We start from the raw sequence: 11,549 nt of genomic DNA, 5'->3' as shown, positions 1-11,549 counted from the left end.
ATGTGATATCTTTTATTAGACCAACTAAATAGTTGAAAAAAGTTTACTGGCAAGCTTTTGGGCACAAACACCCTTCTTCAGGCAATTGCCTGCAAATAACTTGTTTCCAACTATTTAGTTGCTCTAATAAAAGATATCACTTCTATCCAAAGAATCTTGCCTACCTATGTCCTTAGACCAACATGGCTACAACCACCAACCCTACATGCAAAGTCATAAACATACATACACCATCAAACACTTGAAAACCGTAAGACAGGAGTACCCAACCTCTGGTACATGCTGTAAGTAGTATGGGCACCAGCGCAAGCCCTGGGTATTCAGTAAAGGAAGATGCCACTGAATCCTGAACTTTGAATCCTCACTTGCTATATAAAACTGCTGTGGTTGCAGGGCTACGTAAAGGTTAATCTGACTTTTGGTAGTGACACCCCCTCCTGCAGCAGCATCTTGCCTCTGCTCCTTACAGCTGGAGTTCCCCTGTCTCCATTCCAGCAGCCCAGGGCACAAACTATCACATATACTTTTGACTGGGAGCAGCACTTTGGTGGGAGGCTGACAGGGAGGTGCGGAAGGACTCTTATTTGTGGTGCACCTGTCAAAAAGGTTGGCCTCCACTGCTTTAACACACTACTAATTAGATTCTCTGGAAATACTCCTTACCTTAAAAAAGGATTTATTTTTCCCAGGAATTCTGTTAAGAAGCCTCTCAACTGTTGACTGGGTTCTCAGGTCAAGCCACACTACAAGTGAAATAGTAGAAAACATTTGTACCAGGATAATCATTTTCTTTTTGAAGTACCCAAACACACTGTCACTTCAGGTACAATATTTTAATTTTTAAGATCACAAAACTGAAAATATTCAAGAAGTTTATTTCTTTAAAAAGGCTGACAGAAAAGAACTCATCATAAGCATGTTTCTATATCACTTAAAGACCTAAACAAGTGGAAGGCTTGCATTCTATTTTGAAGAACAACTTACTGGGTAGAGGTTTCTATACAGACTATGAAAAATCTTTTTTTTCACCCTCAAACATAAACAAGGAAGTTACAACACTCACACTACCACAAGACTAAATGTCATTCATTTAGAAAGCTTAAAAACAAACACAAGATTTATTTATTTACTACTGCTGTGAATACTCTGAACTACAGCAACAGACAGCAATAAAGAGGGTGTATCTGTACGTGAAATTAATGCACAGCAATAAACTCAAGAGCTGTTTCAGCCAGAGTCAACTGCTCCCAGGCACAACATCTACCCCTGTGCCAAGGACAGCAGCACTTTGAGCTGGGGCAGAGCAGCTCTGGGCTGGCAGCAGACCCAGGAGGGGTCAAACTTCAGGCTCTGGGTGGTGGTGTTGGGACTGGCTGGGGCACAAGGGTATTAAACTGCAGGGCTAGGTGACAGGCAGCCCCTGCACTTTAGCACCCTCACATCCCAGCCAGTCCCTATCACCATCTACCTGTGCGTTTCAGTGCAGGACATGACTCAGCTGTAAGACAGTACTGTCCTTGACACTACTATCTTATGACGGAGCTAAATTTACTGCATCCTAATACGTGCATACGGGTAGATGGTGATGCTTTACTGAGGACCTAATTAGTCAACTTGACAGTGTAGATGCATCCACACCCAGAGCTACCGATTTACACAGAATGAAGTTGTAAAGGTCACAGTCTTAAAAACTTAAACACACAGAAAGCTATTTTAAAAAGAAAGAAAACCTCCAAGCCTAAAAGCTTAAAAACCCCTAAAGGCAGTGTCTCATTCAAGTTCCTGAAGGCTCTTTGAAAGCTTTCAATTAATGGGAAAAAGTAAGACAAGTCACTTAGATCTCTAGAAGATGCACACAAATGCTGAAGGATATTCTGTAGCAGGGGATGGCAACCCCTGGCACATGTACCAGAGCATTGCACATGGAGCCATCTTGCTCAGCACGCCACAGACAGCCCCAGCTCTCGAAAGGCCCCTGCTGCCAGCAATGGAGCCCGGGCTGCTTGCAGTAGTTGGTGGGGAGGCTGCAAACCTTACTGTGAGTAGCCTGGGCTCTGTGGTGGGTGGCAGGGGCCTGCCCAGAGCCCAGGCTACTTGCAGCAGGCAGCCACAAGCCTGCAAGCAGCTGTACCAGGGTTGGGAGCCCTGGCCTGGTTTGCTGCAGGCAGCAGCTGCACACATGCCTTGGGGAGCACAGTGGGGAACGGGCTGGGGCTGCACTTCACCGCCAGGGATTAAGTGCCCGCAAAGCCTGGCATCCCTGCGGGGGTCAGAGCTGGGGGGCCAAGGAGGCCATATCCCCCCTAGGCCTGGCTGTGAAGGGCAGAGTGAACTGAGTGCAGCAGCCCCACGCAGGAGGGCTCCAGCAGGGCAGCTCTGGGCCTCGCTGCCCTTATCTGTGTCTCCTCCTTGCAGAGCTCATTCATGTGGTGGCCAAAGGAATCATTTACAGGCGTTTCCTCCCTTTCAGCAGAGAACTTCATCTAGCCTGTGTTGTCTGGGGTTGCCTTCTCTCTCTATCCCCCGAGTCAAAGGGTCCAGGGAGCTGGGAGTGGACTCTAGCAGCAGCTGTGCTGGAGCTGCTGTGCTATTGGTTAACTGTTTAACTAATATAATTACAGGAGGTTAAACAACTATTTTTAAATGGTGTTTACATCCCTAATATGGATTATAATAGGCTATACACAGTTGGACACCAAAATATTTACCAATAGCATTGTACAGAGGTTCTCCAGTTGTCTTGTCCCAAACCACAGTTGTCTCCCTCTGATTGCTGACTCCAATGGCTTAATGGATAAAAACAAAAAAGTGAACTTTTTTTAGAAATATTCTTTTTCTGGAGCTAGAGGAGAGGTAAATGAATGGATAATGAAAAACTTCCACTATAAGTAGTTTCTATTCTAGAAGTATACTTTTATATCTTCCATTTGTTTATGATTTTGAATATTCTACATCTCATTCTTTCATACTGTCATGCGGTACACAAAGGAACTATATTTTGAAATAACAAGTTTTGTCAATTAGTTGCTTAATCTTGTGCAATGCCTGAGGAGAACAAATTTAGTCTGTATATTTTGCCAGACAATACCCTACTAATAAGCACCAACAGTCTCTTCTCTTTTTTCTGTTATTCAGAACTGTTTTGGGAGTGTGACCCGGGACCTGAACCTGCCACTTTTCTACATACTAACTCAACAGTTTCAAATTTCCTCATCGCAGAACCCTTTTATATCACTTCTGCTGCAGAACTCCTACCCCTAGGTCTGCAGGCCACGTGGGCTGATGCAGAACCAGGTGACCTGGTGGGGTGATGACAACAAGTCGCCCCTTGGCCCCTTCCTCCATTACCTCCAATCTCTTTGCAAACCTTTAATGACCTCTCACAGAACCCTGGGATCCTGCGAAACATAGTTTGAAAACCACTAAACAAACTGCATTCCTATATGACCCTCCAATCCCCAAAAAGCAGACATGTAAAACTTCAGTAGTACCTTTTATGTTGGTAATATCTATGTTCAGCTGTTTCAGTTTCTCACATGTTCTCTCCACACATTCATGGACTGACTGCAAGATTTCTCTTGCATCTTGCTCCACCCACCTTTAAAAATATTAGACAGCAGTCAAAGCATAGGCAAAAATTTAAGACAGCCGTTACATTTATGGAAATACATATAAATATTTTATGAGAACATTACAGAAAGTCACAAATGAAATAATCAAAACAATATTAACTCTTGGCTAATCTCCAGTCAACTTGTTTCCTTTCATGGCAGAATGACTAAGCACATCCTGTATAAGTAGAAAATGTCTGATTGAAGTTAAAACCCTTTCTGTTTTGTTAAGTTGGAGTCCATTTTCACAACACATGCATCTGCAAACAAATATATAATTTTCTTGCTAGAATACAGTGGAAAAAGATGATCCAAGGATTACATTCAATGACTTGTGTACAGTATATTTAGCAATAGTGAATGAAGCTGAAGCATGTGGACAAATCAAGGGAATGGCTAACTTTAGCTACTTTAAATGAAACTGGAGGGTGACAGTAACAGGTCAAACTTTCATAAACACAGTCTCAGAAGTTTAACCTTGGTGCACATCCCTGATGGCTCCAAAATTTTTCTTTGATGGTTCCAAAAATCCTCTACCACATGAAACAATTAATACCAAAAACATGTAAAAAACAAATGCATCACATTAAAACCTAGGCAAATAAATGTGTAAGTATATGGAATCATACCCTTCTTTAGGGAATTTCTGTTGTATTTCTACTTGATGGTGGCTCAGGAGCTCTGCTGTTTTTGCATTAAAAACCTGAAAATAGATAATATGCATAAAATCAAATAATGGCAGGACAAACATATGATGCATGTCTATTAGCAATTATAAGCCTATGTGTAAAAAGTGATATTAGAAAACTTCTCCTTATCTTCACCAATAAAATAAATCCCATAGAAAAAGTCAAAAGTACATAAAATACTTGATCTTACAACTCCTCTCTATCAAAATAACTGATGTCACTATTTTGATAATGATTTTGATTACAGCTTGGATTAAACCCTTAAAAAAAAGAAACAAAAACTAATGTGTAACTATAAAATAATCCAGCTGCCCAGATATCCAGATTCCTGGTTACTGATGATTTTTTAGATCCAACACTAGCTGCCCTGCACCACAGCAGGCATTTCAAACCTGGAAACATAGCAATTCCTAGATTTTTCCACTTTGCAAAGGTTCCCTATTAAGAACCACAGGAGTTTTTTAAAATATGTATTTGTGTCAGACAGCCACAGGCAGAGACACTTGAGAAAACTTCTGGGGATTTTCTTGGACATTTGATGAGGGCTAGGTGGTAGTCCAAAAGTAGGGTAAAGATTTTTGAGGATTTTTGTCAGTTTTGTTTTACCATATTCTGTCATCAAATCATTTGATCACTTTTTCTCTCTGTGTAGTAAACCCTTTGGTTTTTTCTGTTAAGTGCCTGTGGTAAATTGTGATTTCTAGGCAAATTAATAACCTGGGCATACCCTTCAGTGGAGTGGGGGGGGACCAGTAAACTTATACAAACCCATGGTGCATCTCTGGCAGCATCCAGACACCCCAGAGTTGTCACAACTTGAACTATTTTAAATTAAGTCAGTTTCACAGACTGACTAGTCTACATTAGTCTGATCAGAAGCTGAAGTGATTGATAAGAGCTTCCTATCCTTGCAGACTGGTGCATATCTGACTTTATTACGTTTTCCTATCTTTTTATCCTTTTTTTTTTTTAAACCTAAGCTTTATTTTTCAAAAAGTGTGGACAGTCTTCCCTTTGGAAGAGAGAAAGAAAAACTGGAGAAGGAAGTGTAGATTAGAAACTGTAGTAGTGAGCAAACTGGAGGAAGAGGCAGCCTTTTCCAAATGCCCATGGGTCAATTCCATGACAAGCATGTCCAGAAGGAACTTACTATAATGACAGAGAAGACTGCTGTGATCAGGCTCTCTGATAACAAGGGCAGGTAGGTACAGGACAGGCAGACTGGCTGCACTGGGTGCTCCTAAAGAGCTTCTGCAACAGCTCTATTAACCATGCATAAGCAAAGGTTAAGTGAAGGCTGCAGCAACAACCCATAAGTCCAAAGTGTACAAGTAGGGGTGCACAGATATATTGGTTGGCTATCAAATCAGCACTAAAATGAGAAATAACATTAATTGGCTTTTTTTGGTCATTGTAGCCAGTAATTATAGCTGCGTGCCCAGAACACCCTGATAAGTGTCGTGCAGTCCCTGTGCCCCACTGCCAGCCCAAGCCTGCGACAGACTACAGGTCCTGCAGCAGGAGGGGGAAAGGGCACTGGGGAGCAGTCACCAGGCACCACACACAGCAAAGGGACAATTACTAGCTCCTGCTGCTGCCATAGCAATGCTGCATGCATAGCAAGGGCCTGAGTGCCGGGGCTGCTGCAGAGACATTGGGCTGTACACAGGCAGGATACAAAGCCATATGAGGGACACTGCGCTCTGCTAGACACCGGGCGCCTTTGCAGAAGTGGCTTTTTAACCAAGCAGCTGTGGGAGACTGGCTGTGCAGGGCCTGCCAGCACTGAGACAGCAGCGTGCTCTGTGGCTCCAAATGTGCTTGGCACCACTGTCCACATGAGGGCCCACCCCACCTGCCCAGGACAGTAGCATGGGCTGTGCAGAGAGCAGGGCTGTGGGCAGGAGCCATGGGAGAGGGGGCAACACGTGTGGGAATAAGGTGGTCACTGCCTTCTTCAGAAGGCATGTGGCTGTGTTTGTGTTATAAACGCAAAACAAACTGAAAAAAGTTACAGTAAAAGCTGCATTATCCGGCACCTTAGAAACCAGCATGCTCCATTAACCAGCATGCCACTCAATGCAGCAAAAGCGAAACTGAAAGTGCCCATTGTGGCACTTCTGGTTTCACCGAGCCCCCAAAACAGCCTGCGCTGCCAAGCCCCCACGGCCTGGGGCAAAGCAGCTTGTGTGGGGGCCAGCTGTCATTTTCACAGGTTTATCATGGTGCTTGGCTCACCCCTGCCACCCCGTGGCCAATCTGAGGGCCCCTGGTGTGCCTCCCCCCAATGATGGAGAGGGCTGTCCATCATATGTCCTTGTCCCTCACCACTGATTGGCTGAGGAATGTCCATCACTTGCTGCTGATTGATGGAGGCTACCTTTGCCTGCTCACCTGAGTGCCGGCAGCCTGCTTTGTGCCAGGCTGCACCACCGGGAGGACTCCTGGCTCCCACTGGGGAGCCAGCATTTTATTTTTAGTAAGTTTTTGTTTTGTTTTGTTTTGTTTTGTTTTGTTTACCCCATGGATTTTGCAGAAATCGCCCAATTTCTGTGAAATAGCGATTTGAGTAGGTCCCTACCTAAGAATAAGAACAGCAAGTTTAGTTTAAAATGACTATTTCCTAACCAAGTTGAATTTCTAGCTATGCAAGTAGTAAAATATTTATAAGTGCACTGTCCAGTTATAAAATGTAAAAGGTCAAAAATTCACATGTGCCATTACACCTACCAAAAAGTACCAGTTGAAAAGCACCTGACAAGGGGAAAACAATTACATGTATTCACTGGGGGTGGGGATGAAAGAGTACCAAAAGTATCATTATTTGCATCCTTTTCCACATCTTCCAGTCAGTATTTTTTCCATCTGTCGAGTGTCAACATTAAACTAAACTGGAAACTCAGTTAGGTTAGGAATTGTCTATAATAGTACAGTAGGGAAAGAATCACATTTCTTTCTTTTCACTAACAAAGATGTTGGCACAGGGACACGACAAAATATTTCAAGTCAGGCTAAACTTTCACCCTTGGTCTGGAAGCTGAAGTGCCATGTTTACTCAAATCCAAGACAAGGATTTTTTTACCCCATTCCACCTGGGGAAAAAACACCTTTGTCTTGGATTCGAGTACAAGGTGAGGGAACAGGTGGCTGCTGAGGTTCCAGCCCTGATCTGGGTTCAAGGTCAAAGTCACAGCCATGCCCCCCACCAATCTTCCAAAGCCTCTGCCCCCTCCCACCCCAGACATGGTGGCTCTAGCCCCTGCCTGGCCAGACAGCAATGGCTGCAATAGCAGCACCTCTGGCCCTGGGACTGTGTGGGAACCAGAGCCAGGGCTGGGGCCAGGGCCACAAATGAGGGCAAGGAGTAGAGGGAAGAGGGGAGGCAGGTGGCAGAGGAACAAGGGGCCCACCCCACCACTTAAATCCCCCCTGCCACAGCAAGAGATTAAATGTACTCCTACATACCAACACAAGATGCTAGATATACAGAAAAGGACCAAAATATTCTTTAGACCCTAAACCAACATGGAAAAAAAAAAACAAAATCACCAAGAAAACAAAAGCTTGTGCTTTGAATCTACCATTTAATCACTTTAAAAAGGGAAGGAAGATACTGTTTGGGAGCGTGTTAGCTGTTACAATGCCACTGTTGCACCTATGTGCACCAGTTGGGATACAAGTTAATGAAAACATCCTAACAAAGAAAAAAGATCTTACCTTAGAGTATAGGTAAGTACCTGAGGCCTGGGCTCTGGGGCTGAGGGACCATACACAGGGCCTGAGGGCTTGGGGGATGAGATTCACACAGCAGGGCCTGACCTAGCCACACTGATGTCAGGTCCACAAATTGGGATCAACCAAGCACAGGACCCCAAAGACAGTGTGCAGTCTTGGACTTGGCACGTGGGGTTCAATCTGGCACATGGCTCAAAACAGGCATACTGTATTGGATGGACCTCATATAAGGTTGGCCAGACCCTGCATGTGCCAGCCCAATCCAGTACTGGTTGGGGAGGTGGGACCTCTCAATAGGTCTGTAAATTTGGTGATTGGTGGGTGGGAAAGAAGCAGTAAGTGGTGACAGTGTTAACTGCCATGGCTCCAAGAGCGGCAGCGGATAATGCTGCCATTGCTCTGTGCTCTCTCCAAGTCCCGATCCACCCACCAACTTTCCAGACCCACAGGAAACCCTTTTCCTTGTACAGAAAAGTACACCCCAGTTTTCCCCAGGTGGTTTTGATGCAGATCATAAGAAAGAAAATATGGTAAAGAGTATAATTCAATCATTTTGTTACACTTGTATTCTTAAAAGGAGCTTACAGATGTGATGGTTACATTGTAATAGCTTGTACTGGTATCAACTGATATAATTGTTATGTCAGTCTATACCAGGGGTGCTCAACTTCTGGCCCACAGGCCAAATGCAGCCTGTGGAGCCTTGGAATCCAGCCCATGGGTTAGGAAAATTGGTGGTGGAGGAAGTGACAGTAGTGCCATCCCTCTGCACTGTCAAAATCCCAAGTGCTGTGGGGCCAGATGGAGCTGGACCATGCTCCCTTTCCTCCAAGTCGCCCAGTTGGACCATGCTCCCTTCCCTCTGCGTAGCACCCTCACCTCCCCCAGGACTGAGACATAACCTCTTCCTTCCATGAGGCTGGGACATGCCTCCCACCCTACCCCCTGCAATCCTTGCCTGCAGGGCCAGGCTATGCCCGTCCTCCTGTGGGGCTGAGCCACACCCCCTCCCCATGCAGAGGTGGATCACAGCACCCTCCCCTCCCCACCCACAGAGCCAGGTTGGGGCTGGCCCAAGCCCCCTTCCACAATGTGGCTGGATTGGGGCCAGGCTTCCCTCCTCTCTGCTGTGTGGGGGCCAGATGGTGTCCCACTGGATCAGAGCCATGAAAGGATTGGTCCCTCTGACACCAATTTTCACTCCCCCCACCTTCCTTTCCTGCAGGTTCCAGCTCACCATATAGATGTTCTCACTTGCCTGACATAAAAGATCAATTGAAATGATTCTGAGCATGAATATGTTGTCAGCCACTACATAAAACTTCTTATAAAATGATTGAGGACATCTGGGATAACAATTCACTTGCTCAGCTGCTGCCTTCCACATGCTATTATGCACATACTACATGCTACTACAATCCTCCGTGACCAAAGCGAAAGAGAAGAATGGATAGACTACTTACATTAAACACATAAAGAACAGAAGTCAAAATCTTTGTATTCAGAAGAGACAGGTAGCATTCAAGTGCAACAGAAAAGAAGCCGGTCATCTGCACTTTACTGTCGTAAGGAAAGAGAAATTCAATGGGACTACTCGCTTAATCTATGTCCAGTTGTTTCTTTGGTTTGTTTCTCTATGTTCAATGCAATGCACAGCATTAATGAAGATAGGAAAAAGGATACACTGTAATATATCTAATCATGTCAGGGTGCAGTAAGTTACAAACAGACCTGGTCTTTGTGGCTGGATCAGCTGTGCTTACTAGGCAGAGACAGATGGTGCCTGGGCCACTGTCCCACAGGATTGGGCCCCTGCCATTCCTGGCACTTTAGATGTCTGATCCTGCAGAATAATGGCCTCAGATGCCTCGCCCCAACCCAGGGCACACCTCTGCAGGTCTTAGGGCTTCCCCACTCTGTGCCTTGGGTTGGAGGAAGGTATTCAAGGCCACTGTCCCACAGGTGAAAAACACCTACCGCAAAAAGACAGTGCAAACTACTACTAAGAATCATACTTGCAATTTTGGGCATCTGTAGTGTGACATGGGGCAAGGACATTTATTTGCTTGGGGTTCATGGAGCCATAAATTTCTTTACGGTGGCATAAGGGGGCAACTGCTTGCAGCCTAACACACGTCTGATATGGCAGACTGTGAACAATAATCCAAAGTCTTCAGGATATACCGTACTAGCATGACAGTAATGTTTCAATCTGTTAGTAATTCAGATTTCACATTAAGCAAGCAGCCTAATATATACCAAAATATAGGCTGAACCTTTTGCTTAACTAATGTGTACATGAGGTTGAAAGGCAAATTTAAAGAGTCAGGTTTTGAGAGAAAGTTGAGCCCCAGACCTTGAAAGGATTAAAGTTAGATAACAATACAGAGGAAAAGTAGTCAGTGAGTGGGAGGTAGAGACTACCAAATTTCTGTCATCCTCCTACCTGATGAAACTGAACACAGTGGTGGTATTTTAACGTGGCAGCAGACTTCATACCATGCAGCTGCAATAATGTTCAGTTCAACATAACTACAGACCCAGCTTGGCAGTTGAAAGGACAAAGTGCCATCTTCTTTATACTTGAATACAAATATCATTTCCATCTGAAGGAATGATCCCTGGAAACTGTTAGGTTACTCATCTCCAATTCTTTGTTTTTCATGTGGATTATTTTTTTCATATTCTTAAGAAATCGTGATTTTCAATGAGAATAATTTTGTTGGCTAACAGGTCTCAGACTGCTTGCAACAAGGCCATCCCAAAGGAGAAGGGGGGGGGAAGAGACCTACTCACTACAACCTTTAACCTCTCAAAAGAAAAAAAAAAAGCACCAAACATCTGGAATATATTTCACATAGGATTTCTGGTCAAAAGGAGCACAGGCTAGACTAGAAAGACCTCTGCCATAAATTATATTGGTTCCAGAGCTACAGATTGACAGACCATAAACTCTTTCCACCTTATGTCAACACAGCTATGTGGGAGTGCAGTACTTTTTCATTTTATCAAGTTATCAAGCCTTAACAGAGAATTAAAATACTAAAGCTGTCTTAAGTCCTGTCTGGTTTGCTAGATAACCAAGTTCTGCCTTCTTAAAAGAAATTAGTGACTACACTAACTGCAGTCAGTTAATTATTAACTGTTAACAGACTAGGGCTGCCCCTCTGATGAACAGCTACTGAAAGCCAGATTTTTTTTATTAACTGAAAGCAGTCTTTGCTTACTGAAGAGTGTCTACAATCTGAAGGAAGTGTTTTATGTAAATATTAAAACATACGAAGATCCAATTGTAATCACATCACTAGAGAAATCATTCGTCTACAGGGACAGACCAATAGACCTAGAAAAACTATAGCATGGGCTGCAGCAGTTAAATTTTTTGCTCTGCTTAGCCAAACTACCTCAGGTCCCTCTCAAAGTAAAATGGTGAGTCAGGCCTTGATGGTCACAATCCATAGCCTCTCCAAGACTGCTGAAAAAGTGTGTGTGTGTGTGTGGGGGGGGGGGGGGG

At 44.2% G+C, this 11,549-nt stretch overlaps 1 protein-coding gene across 8 annotated transcripts in view; it reads right to left on the bottom strand.

Moving 5' to 3' along the window:
• The window catches only part of GK (glycerol kinase), a 201,426-nt gene that overhangs the window by 113,852 nt on the left and 76,025 nt on the right, over positions 1–11,549 (bottom strand). For all 8 annotated transcript variants that reach the window (XM_019524213.1, XM_019524210.1, XM_019524211.1 and 5 more), the window contains exons 2-5: positions 4,241–4,314; positions 3,492–3,598; positions 2,709–2,786; positions 664–743 (exon numbers count right to left, since the gene is read on the bottom strand). In XM_019524213.1, coding sequence (XP_019379758.1) covers positions 664–743; positions 2,709–2,786; positions 3,492–3,598; positions 4,241–4,314 — 339 coding nt within the window. The remainder of the gene's footprint in view (positions 1–663; positions 744–2,708; positions 2,787–3,491; positions 3,599–4,240; positions 4,315–11,549) is intronic.

This window comes from Gavialis gangeticus, unplaced genomic scaffold (assembly GCF_001723915.1).
Source record: "Gavialis gangeticus isolate Ggan-Ray unplaced genomic scaffold, GavGan_comp1, whole genome shotgun sequence".
In the NCBI taxonomy this organism is placed as follows: domain Eukaryota; kingdom Metazoa; phylum Chordata; order Crocodylia; family Gavialidae; genus Gavialis; species Gavialis gangeticus.
Note: the sequence above shows the minus strand (reverse complement) of the source record. Positions and strands in the feature narration are given on the sequence as shown.